A 23699-nucleotide genomic window follows, 5' to 3' on the forward strand; every position below is an offset into this window, starting at 1 on the left:
ACTCGTTTGTCGCAGAGACGCACGTCGCTATGGACAAATGGTTACCCCGATCCTGAAACGCCAGTGCGAGTCCACTGGCATGAATGATCCTTCGCCTGTCGGCAAAGTACTAAATACTAGTATATTATATACTAAATATAAATATACTGTATATATACTAATAACTATATACTGTATATATAGTAATACTATATATACTGTATATATAGTAATATATATATACTGTATATATCCTAATATACCATATACACTTATAGACTAATATACTACTAGTAATATACTGAACCGTCATAAATGGCGTGCTTCCTAATGCATGCACCAGACACATCTCTATGGGCTCCCAAGGGTAGGATTTCATAACTGATGCCTCGGTATTTTATTTGCGCAATGATTGACAACCTTCATTTCTGTAATCGTCTCGCCGCACGTGCCACCACACAAGGAGCCTTATTTGTGTAAATGTGCACAGCTTTGTCAGAACAGGCCTTCATATGCCGACATCTGGATTGGGTGTGGAGGACATGCGATGACATGGAGAAATTTTGCGAAATATGAAATAGAAATACGAACACATTTATAACTAAGAAATAACGTCAGCTATTGGGTATTTGTTCGTCCTGCATTGGACGAAGCATGGAAATAATGTTCCTAAAAGATCGTCCTCACCCTCCCATTCCCTTCCCGCGCGCCGTCCCCGCCACCTAATGATCACACAGTGGCGCTGGCGTCGATAGGTTGTCACCCACAGGGCATCTGAGCCTTCATTTGTGATGCGATACTCCATATTTAGAAATAAAGGAAAAGGGGCGTTCGGCTCGTGATGCGGCCCCTGAAACTTGTTGTTAGTTGCCACGCAATTTTCCTGAGTCACTGGCTCGATGACGGTCCCTATGTGTTTATTAAACTCTGGAAACTAAAAAAGCGATTATTGACCTCGGGAATTTAGTCGTCGCCTCATCTCAAGGAAACCGTAGGATAGGGCTCTCAGTTTGCTGTTTAAAGTCTACATGTAGTAGGTTGGAATCTGGCTCGCCTAGCCAAGGATGGTGCATTTAACAGATAAGCCCCACGTGAGAGCCCTGTGACGTCATCGACAGTTGCAGCCAAGTGTTTCAACAATTAAAAGCGAACAGCGATATCGCTGAGCCGGGGCGGGCGCATTCCGCTAGAGCTGGTCGTGCCCAGTGAGGGTACGTAGACAATTCTTTTGGGGAGCAAATGTCACATTTTATACCAAATCCTTCTAATTTGAACCAAATTTTCCATGAAGTCATCTAGGATATAGTGTAAACCTTTTGGCGCCTGTGGGGAAGGGGAGCAGGCCCGTTGCGCCTCCCTGGGCTATGTCTCTGGCTCAGTGACCACGGTGGTCCCTTGGATTTCTACCGAACGAAATGTGCCCCCTCTCGCAATAATGAGGTCATATGTGCAAGTTCCAATCAGTTGGAAGGGGGGGGGGAGGGGATCTAGCCTCTCCTTTCGAAATGTGAGAAGAAGGTGAGTTAAATATGTTTGTTAGCGTGACTGGGCAGAAGCTTTCGTCAGTTTCAAACCGTATAGCCCTCAGCTAATTTCTCGAAGCTACATCCGTGATGTGGCGGAACGGAACGCACAAAACGAGCTCAAGAATACAAGAGCAGAGCGAGCGGCTGGAAACTCAACAAACTGGAATAGCAATATTGTGAAGATACGTGACATTTCGCGTATCGCCTCTTTAAGTCGACAGAAAGGTACGCGTTACACGAAGAAATAAGGCACGAAGAACGTTGTGTAAGAACGTTGTGTACGAATTAACGTGCACGGAGCATTGTTTTCAAACAATTGAGGTTACCAGTTTTGCGCACGCTGAAATATGCTTTCATACATTAACGCGAGTGCGACATTTTGACGCTGCAAGTATTTGCGTACAAATACCCGAACAGTGATCTGTGACGCCAAAATTTACGTGTAACGGAATTGGCTTATCCACAAATGTTTGCGTGCCGAATCAATGTGTTGCGAGTTTTTTAACTAAAATTGCTTTCAAAGAAAAGACAACTTTCGCCACGTTTGATCTGTCGTCAGCACGTTTTTCAGCACCAATCAAGACCCAGTATTCTCCCTACGTCACGTGCCACACAGTCACGTGGTTTGTGACGGCATGCGCCGGCTGATGCTGCTGCCAGGATTTCTTGTCAGCCCGTCAGCATGGAGAAAAGTCCTACCAGGTTAAATAAATCGCCCTGACAAAGAATCGCGAGTTTGATGTGGTAGCTTTATGTGTTGCGAGTACCTTGGGCCGGGTGGGGGAACTTGTCTCGAATTAAAGGTAAATGTGATGTTGGATAGATACGAAGGGAATTGAATTGCCTAGAACAGCCAAGACAGTGACTGATGAAGCGTGTGGTTGCGTTCCCCCGTAAATAAATAATGTAATAAATGAGTAATCGTAAAAGGAGAAGACGAACGAAGCGACCCCCCCCCCCCCCCCCCCCCCCACCCCCATCTTGAACATGAACTTTGTCAGTTCAGAGGGAGTGCAATGAAAAGGGCCTCATGCCAGTGCAAGTAGCAGTGAATGATCGAAGGACTTCTCCACAGAAAATTAAGTGAGCACTTAAAGTGAGAAGGGAAGATTTTGAATGAGACGTGAATGGGAAGAAGCACTCACCATGCGGTTGGGATGGATGGTAGTAATACCGTACACGGAGCCACACTTCCAAACATCACTTCATAAGTATTGTGCCACGGTCGACGGTAAGCCAGAGTTAGTATTTGGTCGGAAGTGGTTAAATGTTGAAGGGGAAAAGGAAGGTAATGTTAAAAACTTTCCCGACAGCCCTCGCATCGAACGTTCCGTCAACACGCATAACGTCACGTATTCCAGGTGACAATCGTGCTAACGACGGATCACACAGGGCCACAACATACGGATTACGAAGGACTTTCCGGTTAGGCCAGTTGACCATATGCCCCGCTCTCACCGCGGGACTGCCGCAGCACGTGCAGTGATTGCGCAAGGTATCTCGGTTCGGAGAAACGCGGTCTGCGCTGACCCTCACCCCGATCTGGGTGATGCATCTTCAGTCAGCAGCACTGCAAAAGGCCCCCACGTCACGCGGCCGTATTTGGTGTGCTGCCAGCACCGCTGCCCGTCTCGTGCTGCAGGGGCCGACTGGGCCACTGCTGTCCCTCTGCAAGTGGCTCACCTGCGCCGTCAACCGGAACCCAACCGGACTCTGCGCATCGTTCCACAAACGGTCCCAGTAGAACGATGCGCAGAGTCCCAACAGGAGACGTAACTTTTGGCCTGGCTCAAGACCGCGGTTTTTCTTGCTACGTGGCCGGTAAGGCAGCCGACCTTTTGCACTACAAAAAAGGCTGCTTTTGTTGCAGGCGTTTTTCAGGAAAACTTATGCAGTTATGAATATAAACCAATGTGATCATATGCAGTAAATATTACACAAATGCTTCACTTGTCAACTCCTAATCATGTGTAGCAAATAACCCTGACAGACATAGTGACACACTGATGAAACAGCTATAAACAGCTATGATGAAACCCATGATGGGCTCGGCTTGGACACGCAATGGAAAGCTCCTGACAACTCTTGTGTGACTAGCTGCGTTGCGCCGCCAGCTGACGAACATGGTGCTCGCGGCGCGTAGTAGAACATCATCACCGTCGGCTGTTTTTGGGAAGGGCAGAGCTTAAGGGTCTCCCGCCATGCCGTTCCGCTGCTTGGGACGCTAAGGCGCGTTTCCAACAAATGAATCGAAAATCTCGCAAAAATGATTTGCCATCGTAATCAAGCAGCGTGACACACCTGACTGCACCTGGACCAGACTGCAGTATACCTGGAGAGGTCAAAGACTGAAAGCCTTTCGCACTTGGCAGACTGCAGTATACCTGGAAAGGCCAAAGACTGAAAAACCCTTTAATCCAGTTTAGTACATTTATGGCACTAATGTTGAGCGCTTGAGTGTGATCATCTTCAGATTTACACTATTTCACATATCTTCCGTTTTGCTTTGCGAGACTGATATTCTGATATTTCAAGCACAGGGTTTTAGTCGGTTTTTGTTTAATTCGCTCCTTTCTCAGTTCGCACTACCGCCCGTCGGTGGACTTTGCGTGAATGCTGGAGATAGTTATTAAATTCAATCCGTTTTCTTGCCGACTGACTCCTTTCGAAATACCTGTTTAACCTTAGCACCTTTAACAAGAAAACGCAGGATGAGGCCAGACCATACTGGTACGGTTACTGGTATATACCGGTGCCTACTGGTAAAAACTTGCTTTGAACCTGTGACGCGCCGTCCTGTCGCTTTAGCCAGCGTTGTAACGTCATAGGCAGGCGATGTGTCCGTGCGATCATCATCCTTCGCCTTGCGCCGGCGGCGAACCTCGATCCATCACCACCGTCACCATCGGCATCATCCGATCGTCGCCATCATCATCGACTGGCGGGTCGTCCACCCCGACCCCCTGGCCCGTCACCGACACCGGCCCTATCGATGGCGTCTGGGGTCGCCAGTGATGAGACGATGCGGCGGCGGGGGCGGCGGCGGCGGACGCCGCCCGGTCTGGCGGCACCCCGGCGTCCGGGCATGAGGTGCGGGAGTGTGCAGGGGGGCTTTTTGCGCTTGGCCCCCGTACACTTCACCGTGTTGGATGTGCTTTTAGGCCAAAAGATCTGAGCGCAGATGCTTGACATATGCAGCTTGGTCCTGATTGGCGACGGGCGCAACTTCGTGTTACCAATTACGCAAATTGTCGCTGACCGGCTACCGCGCACAAAAACCGACACGGGCGTTTCCTTTTATTTCTGGTAAACTCTATTGGTCATCGCCACTGCGTTAATTCTCGAAGAGAATGAACTTGCAGACTGTTGGCTAATGCTATTTTTCACAAGCAGGCAATTCCGAAGGCAGTTAACCCCGACAAATCACGTGCGCAGGAAGTGCTATGTTTCCGCTTTGCACTCGTCTCCGGCTGAACGAGTGTTGAGGCCGAAACTTCACAGAATCACTGCAGCTTTGATGGGAACCTTCCAGAAAAAGACAGATTTCAGTGATTGGGACAGGGAGCCTCAACTTGTGGCTGTGCAACTCAGAAGCGACTTCTCTGTAGACCCCGTCAGTGCCTTTAAGCGCACGGAAGCGGGGTCTTCTCTCTCTCTCTTCTCTCTCTCTCTCTCCTCTCTCTCTCTCTCTCTCTCTCTCTCCTCTCTCTCTCTTCCTCTCTCTCCTCCTCTCTCCTCCTCTCTCTCTCTCTCTCTCTCTCTCTCTCTTCTCTCTCTCTCTCTCTCTCTCTCTCTCCGTCTCATTCCAATGGTCGCTTGGCAACGGCTGCTACGGGTTTTTTCATGCAACGTAAATGTGCACAAAACTGAACGATGTGTCTTCGTGAAGTTGGAAACTTGTCCCTCCCGTTATCATGACTACGGCGTTCTCACTGGGGTTAAGTACGTCTATCGCTCAACTTATGTTTTGTTGGACTTAACATTGTTCCGTTGTGTGGAGTTTTCGCTTCATGCTTGGAAAACCGCCGTTTATGAACGTATGATGTGATAGGTGTGGCAGGCCAGTGGCCATACTTACTTTCAGGACCAAATAAACTGACAGGTATCTTTAGTCAGCAGGCTGCACACATGTTGCTTCGTTAAATATGCTTACCAAGATAACATTGTCATTTAACACCAGTCATCATGAAGGAGGGAATTGAAAGAATCGTTAACACTCAGTATAAACAATGAGGAAATCAAGTGAGAGAGTTACACATGGCGAATAAAAAGGCAAGACATGAATAAAGATTGCGTGGTGCCAGATATTTTTTAATTATAAATGTTTCAGAAACTGGATGATATATAGCTTCTGCCTTTGCCATACCGGTGACGATAAAGACTAGTTTTAAGCTTAACCCCATTCCAGGCAGGAGGAACAGCCTGAGGGGTGGGAGACCTCTAGTAAAAGTTGGTGGTCATGCCGAGCTGGTAATCTCACCGGGATTACGCGCGCGGGCATGCGTTTACAACAGCATCTGATGCTTTTGGTATTTTGGTCAAATGCAACGTTAGTATGATCATTGACACATGGTGAAATTGACGTGGCAGAGACAGTTGCAGGGCTAAGAAAGGAACACAAAGTGCGTAACGCGCCACTGACGCAGGTTTATGAGAGTTACTGATCGGTATCTAGATGCAAGGCTTTGCAGTTCAGACAATGTTCATACAAACAATTGGCATATGTGGTAACAAAGGCATATTCATATTTTTCGAAAGAGGGTGCAGAGGAGCAAAACCTTAAACATACGTCCCAGAAGTACGTCGCCATGGTCGGAAAATGCCAAAAATGCGATCACACGTGGAGCTGGAGAAAAAAACTGGCGCGGACAGGTCTCCAGGGATGAAAGTAAGGAGCCTATAGCATCTGGAACAGCAAGGCCCAGAACGGCATGCTGCATTGTGTCTTTCACGCATGTGCAATACGCAACATTTAAAAGAAGCACAGATGGTAAACCGACATCTGACATCCACAGCAATGGACCACGCTCCAAGCCCGGCACCGTCCAATTTTCTCCGCGTGCACTCAGTTAAGAACCAGTTTTGAAAACGGTTTTGCTGTCACCCAGTTCCGCACATTTCGCATATGCCAACGCATTTTCCATCCTTAATGTTGCCATGGTAAGTCGCTCTTGAGGTCATTGTCGCACCGCTATGTGTTGGTTGCGCTCAAACTAGTGATAAACGTGAGCACTGTGTCGGATTGAAGCATTTGAGAAATTAGAGACTCAAGACGCTTCGTGCTGTTTGCAAAGTGAGGTGGATATTACATCAATACATTCAAGAAACTTATACACGATGCGTATCTGCCCGAAACAGCAATGCACATGCATCAATTTACGTTTGTGTGTCGCTGGGGCTTTACGACGCACTCGGCTGCTGAGGCTATATGGCGTCGCCTGCCCCTCACCCTGGCGGGAAGGGCGGGGACCGCGGGGAATCGAACCCCGTACCTCTGGTTACCCGGACGCGCAATAGTTAACGCAGACGCGTTAACCACTACACTACCGGCACCCATGTATCAATTGGCAAAACAACTTCGCAGGGCGCGCGTCTGTGCTCGTTTCGTGCTACGGTAGTGCACGGATCCTTCAAATGGGCTCGTAAAGCTGAAAGTCTGATTGCCAAGGAGCATTGTCATTTGACCTCGCCAACTGTTGTCCTATATATATATATATATATATATATATATATATATATATATATATATATATGTGTGTTGTGTGTGTGTGGTGTGTGTGTGTGTGTGTGTGTGTATATATAAGTATTGAGCGAACCGGACGGAATCACACCAGTGGCCAGATATTCAACAAGCAAGACAAAGTAAGCAACCAATCACAAGATCAGCCCGTGAATAATCCACTTGTTCCACCCATAGGTGTCTGTCATTCATGGCTTGGAAATAGCAGGGTGGCTCGTATCGACCACATCCCGGCTTTTGATGTGCTTGTCGTGAAAGGCGGCGAAGCCGGACGAGGGTTTAAACATGAAATGCAGTTGCTGTTCCACACAAGAGGTGATAGCAATCAAAGCTGGTTTATGCTTTAATCTGAGCGGATGAGCAATTAACACACTTACATAACGTAACATATTTCTGTTTTAAGCTGAGCGGATGAGCTAGGCTCCTGTTTTAATCTGAGCGGTTGAGCTAGCCTCCTGTTTTAAGCTGAGCGGATTAGCTAACCTCCTGTTTTAATCTGACGGGATGAGCAGGCTCCGATTAGATTTCTACATGAGGTCCTGCACCACACCCCTACTTTCCGCTGAAATCTCCTCACTCGGTATGTAGCGTCCGCAGCGCACGGCGCGACCCCGCCCGGCCAGGTCCGCCCGGCTTCGTTCGACGGCGCTTCGGGCCGGCACCTTGTGCCTGACCGACGCGGCACGCGCTGGCTATGTCCCGCAGCTGTAAATCACTCGCCGCGACTGCCCCTGACGTGACGTCACGCCACCCGCCCGGGGCGCCGCCGGTTCGCGGGGGGGGGGGGGCGCCGCAGGGGGAGGGAAGTCAGCCAACGCCCGCGTCGATGGTACCCATGTGGCAGGGGCGGAGGCAGGGCTCAGACCGGGTGGCGGGCGCTCCATAGCCCAAGTGGCAGGCGCTCCATAGCCCGGGTGGCAAGCGCTCCATAGCCCGGGTGGCAAGCGCTCCATAGACCGAGTGACAGCCGCTTCATAGCCCGAGCGGCAGCCGCCCCATAGCCCGGGTGGCAGGCGCTCCATTGCCCGAGTGGCAGGCGCTCCATTGCCCGAGTGGCAGGCGCTCCATAGCCTGAGTGGCAGGCGCTCCATAGCCCGGGTGGCAGCCGCTCCATAGCCCGGGTGGCAAGCGCATCCATAATCCGAGTGGCAAGCGCTTCATAGCCCGGGTGGCAGGCGCTCCCATTGCCGGAGTGGGCAGCCGCTCCATAGCCCGGGTGGCAAGCGCTCCATAGCCCGAGCGGCAGACGCTCCATAGCCCGAGTGGCAGGCGCTCCATAGCCCGAGCGGCAGACGCTCCTAGCCCGGGTGGCAAGCAGATGCTTCTCAGAGCCTTCCAGCGGCAAAATGTGGCAGTACATGAATGCATCGCGAGGCGAGGTGCCTTCTTGGTGATGAAGGTCAGTCCAATGCTTCATTCATGCAATGCCACTGCCAGTAACCTTCAGGCAGCAGCGGGGTTACGAGAAGTGTTTTCCCAATCGAATGGACTAATTGACGGATAGAAGTACATTCTATAACAATTATCACACCTTACGCACGCAAAGCAGTGAAATCTGCGATAAAGGCGAGCGTGTACGCATCATGGCAAGGATCCGCATAGTGTGACGTGCCCACAGATGACGTCATTTACGACCTGTCGTGCGCATGAATGCGTGGGGATCGGCATGCAGTTAGCATGCGTGATGAATGTCTGTGGTATTCCTGGTGCTGTAGGATTCAGTTGTTGGTTAGGCGCTCTGTTGCAGTGGCCAGACGAAAGTTACATGGTTGCAACCTGCCCTTTCTTATAAAAGCACGTTATATAGCATTACATAGCATAACCTATGACTGCACACCGACCCAAAAAAATGTACTGAATGCTTGCATGGGTGGGTTTTGTGCTGCTGGAACTCGCCACGCGGAGCATGAAGGTGTTTTATTTGAACCCATTATCCACAGCAAGCCGATCCCGTGTATTGAACAGTTATGCTTGCGCGCTATCGGCCACACACGACTGCGGACTTAAGTGTCATTCAGTACCCTAGCGGGGTCGCCCGGGTCGGCCTGAACCCGTTCGCTCAGCTGCCAGCAGACCTGTGCTCATCAGTGGGTCAAAACGGCCCATTCACCCCACGGCCCGGACCCATTATCTCCGGACTTCCAGCCCAGCCTTCCAGCCTCCCTCCAAGTCGCAGAAGCAGACCCAGACTGCTGCATAGCAATGCTAACAGCGCGCCACTGCTGCTGCTCCCAGATTACGGCTGCATACCGTCCAAAACAGCTAGTGCGGCGCACGGTCCCGCCAGGTCCAAACAAAGCCCTGTTCATTAGCCGTTTTCATTTAATCAATCCGGTTAGAGCCCAGCACGTCAAGAGCTTTGAGTTTGGCTCAGTGGCAATGAATAGGAGGGACTTTTATGCCCTGGCGTCTATCGCAAACGACCCTTTTCTGAGCCGCGCTATTGGGTATTATTGATATAGTGTCCGCACCCGTCTGTAACCCAGTGGCCAGGAAGCCAAATTAATCGATACCGAGGTCCACGATCCGCTCGTACCTAGTATTTGCTGACCAGCTGTTGCCCTTTCCCACCTCACGCGGCATCTATCGAGCCTTGCCGGGATAACAGCTTAAGCGAAATGATGCACTCATCAAAACTAAAGCTAATGTCCTGGGCTTTTACATCCCACATTGGAGCCATGTGGCTGGTTTAGTTAGCCCTCGCAGCATCCCGACAGCAAGACCTCGCGGCAGATTCAAGCTTTTCACGCCGAATTTTATGGTTTTGGTCCGAAATGATGATTTTTTCGACTGATCGCACATCGCACAGATCGATGAGGATGATAAATTGTGGGCAAAAGAATCAAAAGACGTTTGTAAAGCTACATAAACCCTAACAACTACTATCACGGCATTTCACGATCTTTTTCAGGGTCGCAGAGGGTAACGAATGCAATCCCCGGCTAGTGGCTGCACTGGTAATTTGTTGGTCAAAAGTGACACCGAACCGATGTGAACGAATGAATGCGCATAATGCACTCCACTATGCATAAATGTTTGCCACATCGCACGGGTGGTACCATGCGAGGGGTCTCCCCATGCCCTACTATCGTTGCCAAGTTCGCTGGGCCACTGTCTCTGCGTCAGGCGAGGGAAAGGCCAGCACCAGCTGACGCAACCCCAGACAGGGTCGTTTGCCGCGGACGGCATCGGCCGAGATTGCAGATTGAGCCGTAAGGAACCAGCTGAAAATTATTTTATGTGCGCTGGATTCCGTCTGGTATTGCAAAAGGGGAAATTGGACTATACGTGATTTTTTATCCGCGATGGACCCTACATCGCCTGTCTTTTTATTCTACTTGCAGTTATAATATGGGAGGAGACGGAGAAGTGGAGGCTCGTAGATTGCCCAGCCTGCAGACGAGCAGTAGAACCGCGGGCGGTGCGGTGAAACGAAACGACACGCTTAAATTAAACCACATTTATTTACTAGATCGTCCATAAAGTCCATTCTGCTCAGTGCTGCAGACGTCACGTTCTCCTGGCATTGCATGCCTGTCAAATGACGCTGCAGCTGGCGACCTGTGCGCAATCATCGTGGCTTGGGTACACAATTACACACAGAGATGGGTGGGATATAAATTCACTTGTCTCAAACGAGGCAGTTCGCTATCCTAATTGAGTGGGATAGGGATTCACTCAAATGCTGGATACCGTTGAGCGATCATAAAATATGGGGATAACGAAAGTTTTCATTTTCCTGAATATAGAATAAAGTCAAATATCATAACGAGTATGTTCTTAGTGTTTCATCAAAGAATACTGAACATGTTCGGGAATTTAAGATCCCACCAAAGAAGGCTCACCAAATGGGTCTGTTAGTGTCCACGAACAAACAGCAGACATTTATTCCAAGCTCCAACAGCAAGTCCTAGGGTCTGGGTCGGCAACCATTTCTACCTGTATGGCATGAAAGTAAGACTGGTGATGACCCAGTTCGTGCCGGTTCCTACGAGGCAATCCAAGATAAGTCCAAAGTTTCTGTTTGCCAGCATCTCACCCAGCCACTTTCACCAGCACCCTCACCACACAACAGCAGTCTCAGCGCGACCCGAACCAGCAGCAGTCTAGCCCCTCAGTGCGCCTGCGAATCTCCTCCGGCTCGTGACTCGTGACCCGTGACTCGTGACTCAGCCCTCCCCCTCCCCCCCCCCCCCCACCGTCTCCGGCGGCCGCCATCCGCCCCGCCCGAGCCGAGCGAGCGATCGTTGTGCTTTCCAGCGCTCTGTCCCCATGGCGCGAGTCCCATTATGGGGCTGCTTTGCTGTTTACGACCAGGCAGCTGGAACGTAATGAGAATTCAAAGCATTTGATGTCTGATGAACGGACGACCAATATTGCACCACGTGGCGCGACGGCGTCCAAACGACGGTCGTTCGAAACGTTTCTGCGGATTCTAGAGATCTTGTTGCCATTGTGCGACTGTCACGGTCTCAGAGCCTGGGAATGTTGTGGACATACCCCGTACGCCTCTGTCTAACGCCTTCATAGTATAGACAATGCCAACCATCACATGCCAGGCCGTTTGTAACTGTGATCTACTCGCTGCTTTGGTTTTGCCTTGTGCTGGATTTTGTGTCTCGCTATCAGTTCCATGCGAGTTGGGCGAAAGACTCGCCTTTAGGACACGCTCACATGTTGACAGCCCGTCATTTGATTATATGTTCTGTACAACCCTGGAAATAAAATAGACGCCAACATTTCGTAATCTGTACATCTCTTTGAATAAAAAAATGCAATAAACGACGGAGGAACCATTAAGTTTACGACACCCCAGTTGTAGTTCGACACCCCAGTTGCAACAACTGCCGACCTTCTGTCGTTGCGCCCCTGCCGACCTTCCGTCGCTGCGCCCTTGCTGACCTTCCGTCGCTGCGCCCCTGCCGACCTTCTTTCGTTGCGCCCCTGCCTCCGATCTCCCCTGGGTGTGCCCCTGACTTCGGCCGCGGCAGAGCTGCGCATAACCCCTACTCCGCCTGTGCTTGCCTGTGACCGGGACCACGTGTGACGTCACCTCTGCTCTCCCCTGGCTGCACCCCTAACTGTGCCCCTGGGCACGTCTCTGGCCTTGACCCCGCTGGTTAGGCCCAGCTGGGTCATGACCTTTGTCTTGGCCCGGCTGGATGCGTCTCTGATCATGTCCCTGATATTGACCCCGCTGAGTGCGCCCCTTACCTTGGCCCCCGCTGGTTGCGCCCCTGACCTTGACCCCCGCTGGGTGCGCCCTGATCACGCTCCTGACCTTGACCCTCGCCTGGTGCGCCTCTGATTGAAACACCACTTGACGGCGCCCGACCCCCGACAGGTCATCAGCTGGACTTCGTGGTGGCCGAGACGTACGGCAGGGAGAGCGAGAGCCTGCGCCAGGTGGTGCGCCTGTGGAACAGGAACGTGTCGGCCTACATCGGTCCGCAGGAGACCCTGCGTCCCCGAGGGCAGAACTGGCGGCCAGTCTCAACCTGCCATGACTCTCATACGTGAGTGGGCCCCTGATAACCAGCGGTCGCTGTGGTGTGTGTGTGTGTGCGTGTGTGTGTTGTGTGTGTGGTGTGTGTGTTGTGTGTGTGTGTTGTGTGTGTGTGCGTGTGTGCGTGTGTGCGTGTGTGTGTGTGTGGTGTGTGTGTGTGTGTGTGGTGTTTGTGTGTTGTGTGTGTGCGTGTGTGCGTGCTGTGTGTGTGTGTGCGTGTGTGGTGTGTGTGGTGTGTGTGTGTGTTGTGTGTGTGTGTGTGTGTGGTGTGTGTTGTGTGTGTGTGTGTGTGTGTGGTGTGTGTGTGTGTGTGTGTGTGTGTGCACAGCGTTTCGCCTGGGCCGGTCGGCGTTGATTTGCTTGAATGATCACTATACGTAGCCTTGACACTGGAATGATCTATACGCGAACATGATATAAATCGTATATACGCGAGTGTGATACCTGTCTGGTCGTGGCCTGCCCGTGAAAGTGCGTGACATCGGTAAGGACGGTGAGCTGCTGACATAAGATCTTAAGTCCGGTGTAAGGTGCATAAACTCCCACCCGTATGTACTCAGCATTCTCCGACATCCTCGACGTGATCATTTCTGATGTAGGAGGCAATGGCAATGCAGCGCATACATGCTATGATGATTTGTTTTTCAGCAGGTGAGTACAGTCTTAAGCCTTAGTTGCCGTAGAGGCCGGACTTTGTCAGCTGATGCATTCAACCTCCCCTGTCGGCCATGATACACGGTGTTTCACTTGAAATATAAGCGTTGAAAAGAACGCGATTTGTATAAAAGAACATTTGTTAACATATTCATTTATGTTTCAGATTTTCGAACGTTTGGTTTTGTTTTCTATGTTCAGCTTCATCTGCTTAGCGAAAAGTTTTCATGACAGCTCCCAGAACGCGAACACACTTCTTTAAATTCCAGCAAGACCTACACTTGCAACGGCTGGAGATTAAATCCTACCATGCCTTCCCTGTTTCCTGCCCTGGTTGCCAATAAATGCACTCATATTTCATCAGCGCGGGTGCTGGCAGGATAAACAACTTTGAGAGAAATTGGAGCGTGTAGGCGGTATGAAGGCGCGGACCCGGCCACCCCATCCCTCCTTCACGAGACTTCTGAACATTAAGATGCTGCCTGAAGCCGGTTGTTGTTAAGTGGATTGCCCTGACATCAGGCAGTAAAGGCAAGAGACATAGGCACAACCGGTTAGAAGCCTAGTAATTTCGGCCATTGTCTGCTGAATGTCATGCATACAGAATGTGTACGATTAACGATGTTAGTATGTACAAACGTCGTCGTTAGTCTCGAACCACTTGTTTATTGTCATTTTAAGGAGTTCGTTGAATTGTGATGTGCTTATTGGCGGTCGCCAGAAGACCATTCCTCTCTACCCGTTCTTCTTTTGCCGGTTTACCGCAAGCCGGTCTGCTTTTCCCCGGGTACAAAGTTTAGTTGGGTTGAATCTTTCTTTTCCAGCATTCACTCGACCACTTGCTCCTGTAATCAGATCCCTTCGACGTTTTAATCAACGGTCTTCACCGTGTTTGTCGCGGATCCCTAGCCCACAACTGTAGCTGTGATGCGGTGCGCGAAAACACGAGCCAGGGCACGCACCGCTCTGCCATTACACCAGGTATACCGCGACAAGTCACCCGCACTGGACGATATCACTGGCCATGGCTCCACACCGCCAGACGCCATCCGCCCTCCCCAGTCTGCGGTGGTCTTCCATTCTCCTTGCAGAGGCGCCTAGTGTGCCTGCGACCAGGCTTCATTCTCCAGTAAGCTCAGCACGACAGCTAAGAGTGATCGCTGAGTCGTCATCGCGTCACGTTGAAGGATGGGGCGCATTCTAGTCACGTCCGCTCCATGCGACGCCATGGCATAGGGCCATGTTTAGGGCCATGTTGCTGATCGTCTTGATGAGTTGGAAGGCGGGCATCCCACGGCCCCAGGTGGTGCCGACACTGGTCAAGGCGTTCAGCTGCGTTCCAAACGAACAAAACCGACGCACCGTGGACTTCAAAGGCTTGTTCCTGGCTTTTCTTTAAATGAAAGGCTAGACGGCTCTCGATAATTCTCGTCACATTTTCTCTCTGGCAAGGCAACATCGCTTCCAATGTTGGAAAACATTTAAACCAGACCTACCAACCAGAGGGCATTATCCGGTGGGAATGTGAAGGGTAATTAGGGAATTCCTCAAGCCGAATTTCGATGTGGCCAACTTTTGTCTCAGCCCAGGACGACAGCCTTGCAGGCAGTGGAGGTGCAGGACGAGGCCGTGCATCAGGTAGACCCTGACTGGAAAGTGATGTGGTCACGTGCGCTGAACCAAACGTGTCGGGTGTAGTAGTCAACTGCAAGGGAAACTGAACAGATAAAGTTGAAAAATCAGGAGCAGAGGGCCTTTCTTAGTTACATCTGGGAGGTGTTTCCACTGGCATAGAGTCTTCGACACGAGTGAGATACCGCAAGTTAAGTTCTGTGATTCAAGAGTTTTTATTTTTTTGCTTGCCTGTTTGTTTGTTTGTTTTTTTTGTTTTTTGTTGTTGTTTTCTTTTCCTTTTTTTGCTGGTCGGCTGTCCTGCGTCGAATGGGCGCCGTCTCGAACCTCTGTCCGTCTGGGCCGGCTGTCCTCCGTCGGACGGGCTCCTTGTCGAACCTCTGTTCCGCGTCGGACGGGCTCCTTGTCAAACCTCTGTCCCGCGCCGGACGGGCTCCTTGTCGAACCTCTGTCCCGCGTCGGACGGCCCGTGTCCTAACCCCGGATGTCGCATAGAGCCTCTGACACCCTGAGCAGGATTAATGTTCCGCGGCGTCCCGCTAAGTGACTAACCGGTGCTGGTGTGCGGAGAGGTCGGTCAGCACTGGGGGGGCGGAGCAGGGAGCCACGCGCGCCGCGTGCCGAGTGGGAGGTAACGGCTCTGACGGACCCGGGCCGTCGTCACATCTCACACAGCACAGCATGTAAAGTCGGCGCAATGTATCGGCTGGGAATGGGCACGGTGCAGCTGTTTGAGCAGCGCTGGGTTCGGCATCTCACGCGTGACGGTTCATCAAAAATGCGTTTGTACAGGTGCGGTGCCTATTAATATAAGGAGTTTGTTGCTGCCCCCCCCCCCCCCCCCCCCACCCCAGCTCACCTCGACTGCAATGACTGGCGCTGCGGTTGTCTGTGAATACCCGCAGGGCCGGTCAAAACCTTTTCTTGATATCTCGTTATGAGTACCCTGGTGCATTCGTATTCGTGCGGAAGCATAGTATGGAGGTGTATACAACCGTGCGCTTGCCTTACATGTGTGTGGTAAAAGTGGAGATGATCGGGCTCTTGGCCATATTACAGAGAGCGCTTCGTCTGCCTGCCGTGATTCAACAAAAATGAAAAAATAGCCCAAGTATGCTTAACCAAACCGTTAATATTTGGGCCAATCGCATGCATACCGGTATGGTCCCGAAAATTTGAAATTGTTTTGATGTGACATCCCAAAGCCTGTAGGTAACTAAGCGGCATCATGTGACAACCCAAAGCCTGTAGGCAACCAAGTGGCATCACGTGCGTACGCACTGGAATGTGATCTAGCCGGGGGGGGGGGGGGGGCAGTCAGAGCGCAGTGTGTGCCAGGGCTGGGGAGGGGCAACCGCTGGTCCTTGCTGGGCATTCCGGCAGAATCGGCGATCCCAGTGTTTTGACTGTTTTTCTTCCAAGGCTTGGTTCGGGAGTATTAGCTTTCCTCCCTTGTTCGCCATCGATCGATTATATCGTAAATGGCTGAAGTCTCGTGCTTACATCAGGTAAGAGGCATCACCTGGGAAGCAAACGAGCAGCTCCAAGCCTGTCATCATAGCTGCTGCACGGAGAGCAATTACTACAAATATTTTATTTGCCCGCTGAATTGGAGCCATCTGGAGACGAATAATTTGCCGCATTCGCAGGGGATCCTCTCGCAGAGCCTGCTTGCCCGCCTTTACGTCAGATGGCAGCATCATCTAAACAGCATGACCGCACAGTGTTTTCACTGGTAGTTACAAAGCGGAAACGTTATGAGCAGCTAAATGATTTTTTTGTGCAAATGAAATTAAACTTGACCAATATACCTTACTTGCATGAGTAAGCCATTGGGCCATAATGAGTTTGTAATCTGCAGGCGATAGTGCCGGGAGGTCAGATTGGGACGGTCAGGTCAAAATGCTTCATTAACCTTTGATGACTTTAAAAAGGTGTATGAAAGGAGTATGGGTGAAAGATGTATGAGTGAATAAACATGCATTGCTTCCGGAATTTAGTTTGCTAAGGGCTAGAACTGAAGGTCAGCTTAAGCCGGTGACTGATGTAGGTTGCATGGAAGTAACACAGCTGGTTGAAAAAAATTAACAAGACCCAGGTGAACAAGGCCACGTCAAAACGTGTCAGTATCACCAGTTATATATCGAACCACGCCTTGAACCGACATTTCTCATCTAAAAGACGCGTTGGTCAGTAACCTGATCAAACCTTGGCTTAGAGGATCGCATTATGTTTAAAACTGTATGTTGCAGGAGTTACTGGAAGCGTACTGAAGCTACTGCAAGTGGGCCTGCAGCTTTGTGAAAAACAACGTTTGATGTGAATGCCCGCCTACATCCTGCATTTTACCAGAACAAATTTCGTTTAAGCCCAGCCAATGCGCGCGTTAAATAGTATGCAGTGAAAAGGAGGCATGTTATCTGTTCAGTTTCCGCTGCGTTTGACATCCGTTGACCTCCATGGCGACAAAGCCATGTGACAGCATCGACCCCAACCGGGCGCAGGCACCGGTGGATTACGTGGTCTAGTGGCATTCGCGGAATCATTAGAAACAACACACATCGTCGTAAATAAATAGTGTTTGTGGGCACATACCCATTGGGTTCCTTTTCTGGCAGTCGCGGTCGCCGCTGACTGACGGCTGTCCTCTGCACCGGCGTAATTATGGTGACACGCGACATCACACCTGGGTTCCTTGACCTTCTGGAAAGTCGCCCGACTAAGAACTGATGTGGCTGAGGCACGCCACTGATGACTACCGCGGTCAGTGGTCGGTGTCCGATTTCTGGTTTATCGACCGCAGTGAGATCACCAGCCAGCGCGTGATTGTCACGGTCGTCCACTGAAACTGACTCGGCAGATCGGCGTCGTAAGTCCCATCGACCAGCAGACCACGGCATTACTTCTGCCCGCGAACTGCCGTCCGGCGGCCACAGCGACGGCTGCTAGTCCAGAGCACTTGGTGTCCTCGCGTCATGCTTGTCAAGACAGCCCACCGTCGGCCCGCGGTCAACAAACTTCCTCGTGTCTGCGGCGTCAAACTGTTGGGAGCGCTCACGTCATTGATCACGGCAAACTGGCTTCAACCCGCCTCCTGAAGATTTTTCAGTGACGTCCAATGCGCTTGCCAGCTAGCCTTTTCAACTAAGTTTGTACACCATCTGGTCCACTGCGGCGCATTGGGAGGGCTGCTCACAATAGCCAGCTCTATAGTGATGCGCTGGTCTACAGCTGCAAAGTGACGGTGAATTCGTCTCATTCGCTAGTGAACCCTATGGCCCCTCACCTCACTCACACACTTGATGGGACGAAGCGCGGTGTTGTCTTTCCCTCCGGAAACTGCTGTGGTTTAACACTTGAGTAAGCAGGAGTCATTCTTTTAAACCTCGCCATGATTCGCCGTCTTCATGACGCGGACTAAGGACTGACTGACTAGCTCCTGCCGTTTCGAAACTGAGAAAGATAGAGACTCGCAAAATAATCAGCGTATTTATCAGTTTTATGTTCTTAAGTCATTAATGAACTCCACCAGGTTGAGTCAAATGTCAAATTTTCCTGACAATCAAACCTTATCAGCTTAACACGCTCATATGTGCTATGCTCCGCAGTGACACGAAACTTAAACAGACGTGTTCCTTGCTCAATTATGAGGACCAACACATTTAGCTGCATGCGTTTTGGCCACTTAGAAACCAGAAATGCTAGAGATACGTTTTTGATTTCAAAACACATGCACAATGGATTTCCTGGAGACAACCGAAAGTTTTGATGCGATTGCTCGACATGCAATTGCCGGAAAGACATGCTCAGCAAACCTTGGGGGTTGCATCGACCACTCTCGCTTCCCCTTATCAGAGCGTTGGTTAAAGGGGGTGTTCCATATTTGTATGGGGTTTTGAACGGAAAAAACCATCTTGAAGATCATTCGATGTTGTTTACAGGTACACCCTTCTACAGACCTAAACCCCTCCAATTGCTGAGCCATAGGCCCGCGAAAATATCCAGACTATTTCGGGTAGACTATTTCAAGGCTATCCAGGCATCCATGACGCCATAATAATGTCATTCAAATCCTGACATTCCATTAGCCGTGCGGCGATCAAGGCCGAGAAGAATGTCATTGCCGAGTTGTTCATATCTGGCGCTCGTGAGTACGATTTCCAAATAAAACGGCCCTCAATTGGCTCTCAATGTTGTGCAAGATACGATAACGTAATCAAACAATGACGCGTTGAAAAACATTTACTAAACAGAGAAATTGTGTTGCCTAGAGCAGTCTTTTCCACCTAAAAGCATGCTATTGGGCATAAGTCAGCATTGAGACACGTGCGTCCCTTTAAGTCCCTTTAAGCTGAATTCACGACTGTGGAAATGCCCACAAAAGAATCCCAGTTCACGTTGGCCACAAAGCGCAGCCACAGCATGAACGGTCGAAGTTCGTACCCCTCCTCAAGCCAGTACGGATGACGAGATGTGACGGTCGCAGGTCACGTACGCTGACAAAACTCCACCCCAGCGGAGCAAACCAGCCTGGTTTGCCATCCGCGTCTGCGGCGTGTACAAGTGAGATGTCCCTGGTGCTCCAATTAGTCGGCAGCAGGTGCAGGCTCAGGGAATCACAGCTGACCCCCAGTTGAACTCCAGCTGGCTCAGCAAGTCCCAGTGGACCCTCAGTTGAGCCCTAGCAGGCTCAGGGAGCCGCAGTCAACCCCCAGTTGATCCCCAGGGGCTCAGAGAGTCCCTGTTAACCCCTCAGTTGACCCCCAGCAGATCCAGGGAGTCCCAGTTAACTTCCAGTTAACTCCTAGCAGACTCAAGGAATCCCAGTTGACCCCCAGCAGGTTCCTGGAGTCACAGTTGACCCCGCGCCCCAGCCATACGGGAGCGGTCTGGGCTACGAGGCTGCTGGCACGGCCGGACAATCCGATAAACCATTGGGGCCGGTCGATTCAGTGTCTTCTCTGATTCTACGCTTACCTGCGATTACCTAGAGATTTTCTCGGCTGATCCGGCTCAGCTGATGAAGATTTGATGGTGGGCGGATCGATACAATTCACGGAAAAAAGCTTAATATTCGTCTCTGCGGGTGGACCACCCTGCCGTTTAATAATTTTCGGATACCTTAGGTTGATGAATCATTGCACTGGTCGCCTGAAGCCCAACGGCAGTGGTTGAAGACAGTTTTCAGCAAACGGGTAAAAAGTGGCATACCAAGAGCCAGAGGTTTGTTCTGGCTCATGCGAGGAAGTTTTCCAACTGGCCAGGCCACAGCACGTGTGCAAATGACATCTTTCTGACCAAGTTTCTCATCCTGACATGTCCGTCACCGTCAGCTGCAGACCTTAAAGGCCTACCGTCCCATGTCTGGCCCGGCAGTTTTGCACCAACTTCGAGACGTCGGACAAGAAACTGTTTCCGACGTTCGCGCGCACCCGACCGCCTGACACTCAGATCTCCAAGTCGGTGTTGTCGCTGCTGCTGCGGTACAGCTGGATGAAGGTCGCCTTCCTGTATAAGGACTCGCCAGGTGAGATGGATGACCGGACCTGACCTGACCTCGGCCTTGACCTCAAACCTCGACCTGTGACCCGGCGATTCGAAACCGGTAACCGGTTGTGTCTAGCTGCCTTACTTGGCTTGACCGACATTTCCTAGCCTGACATGACCTGATCTGACCTGACCATTTGACCTGACCTGACCTGACCGATCTTCACCCGGCCTCAGCTGAACAAAATAACACGGCACCACTCGGGGCAGTCCGCCAGCTGCGGTGCAGAGGAGCAACCCTTTGACCAGGACCTGGTATCCCGGAGTCTAATTCCGTGGCTGGAAAAACTTATCCGGGATGCGAAAATGTCTGACTATTCCGTAACTTACCTGCGCTGCGCTTGTATATAATACCGCGAATGTCGCGTTCTAGGAAGGCGCGACAACCACAGTGTCGCTTTTCTCTGTTCTCTCGAACACTCGTAATAACATCTAGCCGTGCGTTATGTGAGGCAACGATTATCGGGACCGTTTTAACGATTATCGGGACTGTTTTAACGATATCGGCACCGTTCTTGCTCTGCATATTCCCCTGTCGGTGATGGAATGCCCCGAAGGGCGCGTTTGAGACTGTTTGAGCGGGTTCCCAATCTCCATTTTGGAAAATGACATGGAACCTTAATCATCAGACATTTGACAAGTGTATTAGGGTAATTCACACCGCATATTTGGTGATTTTAGCCCATATTCGGAAGAAAACATGCAAAGCAAAACGCGAAGATGAATACGAGAGATACATGCATGCAAGTTAAACGCGTGCATAGATGTAGCGCCAACCTACATGCATGCATGTGGGACAACCTAAGCTGCTGCGGAGTGTTCCCGCATGTGGTTCTTTAACGCCCGTGGTTTGGCTGACGCCTGGGCTCAGCTGCTGCGGAGTGTCCCCGCATGTGGTTCTTTAACGCCCGTGGTTTGGCTGACACCTGGGCTCAGCTGCTGCGGAGTGTCCCTGCGGGTGGTTCTTTAACGCCCGTGGTTTGGCTGACACCTGGGCTCAGCTGCTGCGGAGTGTCCCCGCATGTGGTTCTTTAACGCCAGTGGTTTGGCTGACGCCTGGGCTCAGCTGCTGCGGAGTGTCCCCCGCATGTGGTTCTTTAACGCCCGTGGTTGGCTGACACCTGGGCTCAGCTGCTGCGGAGTGTCCCCGCATGTGGTTCTTTAACGCCCGTGGTTTGGCTGACACCTGGGCTCAGCTGCTGCGGAGTGTTCCCGCATGTGGTTCTTTAACGCCCGTGGTTTGGCTGACGCCTGGGCTCAGCTGCTGCGGAGTGTCCCCGCATGTGGTTCTTTAACGCCCGTGGTTTGGCTGACACCTGGGCTCAGCTGCTGCGGAGTGTCCCCGCATGTGGTTCTTTAACGCCCGTGGTTTGGCTGACGCCTGGGCTCAGCTGCTGCGGAGTGTCCCCGCATGTGGTTCTTTAACGCCCGTGGTTTGGCTGACACCTGGGCTCAGCTGCTGCGGAGTGTCCCCGCATGTGGTTCTTTAACGCCCGTGGTTTGGCTGACATCTGGGGTCAGCTGCTGCGGAGTGTCCCCGCAGGTGGTTCTTTAACGCCCGTGGTTTGGCTGACACCTGGGGTCACCTCAGCTCCCAGTCCCCTGGCAGGGATGATACAGTCATCTCGCCCAAAGTTTTGACGCATGACACGTCAATCCAGGGCGCTGAAATGAATCATGTAAATCAATGCAGACGTTGATGTGAATCATGAGCGCCCGAGTGCTTGGCTGCGGGCCGCTTACACGACGCTCGACGAGAGTCGGAGCTTGTTTTCGAGCGTTCATGACCGCCGCCACGTTTTGATTTAGCCGTGTGTTGCCAAGGAGTGACGCGATGAAATGATGCCACGCGAGAAAAACCCCACGTTTCCGCCGGTGGTGACTGATTTGAAAAACGCCAAAGCGCTCCCGCTGCCAAATGTCAGCTGGTCTGTTTCGTCACGACTTGGCGCACGCGTGAGGGAGGGAATGGAGCAGCAGCTGACTTTTACGAACATTTGGGCCCACGTGTGGATGGTAATGTAAGGCAACGGGGATGATCGCAACACCCAATGTCCGTAACCACTAATTCCTAATAACACCCAATGTTCGAAGCACTTAACGTAGCACAACCACTGATGAAGTCATAACATCCAGTGTAGCATAAACTCTAATAAATCACGGCTTCCTGTGGGCTCGGCTCAGCGGGGATGCCAAACGGTAGCTGATGTGTTATGATAGCGCACGTCAGGAGCGCACGTAGGCTATCGTGATGACTGGGGGGGGGGAAGATCATAACTCAAAGTATTTTACTGGAAGCCTGCTTCAGCGGGCCGCAGGCGCGTGAGATTTGTTGCTCATAACCACATCTGACTTACTCATTGTGCTTATTTGTGTGTGCTTGCTAATTATTTTAGCATTAGCATTAAGCACATCTTGTTAGCTGTAATGCATCTACAATGCGTTTTAATGCATCTATAATGCATTACAGCTATCAATTAGCACCCGGGAGCCACTATGTGCCTACATTCACATAGAGTTCGCCCCCAGCGAACTCTATGTGAATGACTGACTCACGCATGTCGGCGAACGCTGTGGACTCCGTGTTCCGAGTATGGGTTGGCCGTGGTGCCGGGTGTTGGCGGACTCAGGACTTCGCGTATTGACTGTTCCCTGGGCTCACGTCTCTCTCTAACGTCGTGTGATGTGCACGTGACGTGTCGATGTTTCGGTCACTTGTCGTGGTGGCCAGCTCTAGGCGTGGCGAGTTGACCCTTCCGTGGCGGCACGTGTTGAAACTTCCTTGGCGATACGTGTTGACCCTCCCATGGTGGCACGTGTTGACCCTCCCGTATCGGCGCGCTCTGACCCTCCCGTGGCGGCCCGTGTTGACCCTCCTGTAGCGGCACGCTCTGACCCTCCCGTGGCGGCACGTGTTGACCCTCCCGTGGCGGCACGCTCTGACCCTCCCGTAACGGCACGCTCTGACTCCCCCGTAGCGGCACGCTCTGACTCCCCCGTAGCGGCACGCTCTGACTCCCCCGTAGCGGCACGCTCTGACCCTCCCGTAGCGGCACGCTCTGACCCTCCCGTAGCGGCACGCTCTGACTCCCCCCGTAGCGGCACGCTCTGACTC

At 51.5% G+C, this 23699-nt stretch overlaps 1 protein-coding gene across 1 annotated transcript in view; it reads left to right on the forward strand.

The window, feature by feature from the left end:
* Positions 1-23699, forward strand: part of LOC119114146 (speract receptor) — a 140045-nt gene that overhangs the window by 75206 nt on the left and 41140 nt on the right. Inside the window, exon 4 of the mRNA XM_037238357.1 lies at positions 20414-20564. Coding sequence (XP_037094252.1) covers positions 20414-20564 — 151 coding nt within the window. The remainder of the gene's footprint in view (positions 1-20413; positions 20565-23699) is intronic.

The sequence above is a fragment of the Pollicipes pollicipes genome, unplaced genomic scaffold (assembly GCF_011947565.3).
Source record: "Pollicipes pollicipes isolate AB1234 unplaced genomic scaffold, Ppol_2.1 Scaffold_7262;HRSCAF=8765_pilon_pilon_pilon, whole genome shotgun sequence".
Lineage (NCBI taxonomy): Eukaryota > Metazoa > Arthropoda > Thecostraca > Pollicipedomorpha > Pollicipedidae > Pollicipes > Pollicipes pollicipes.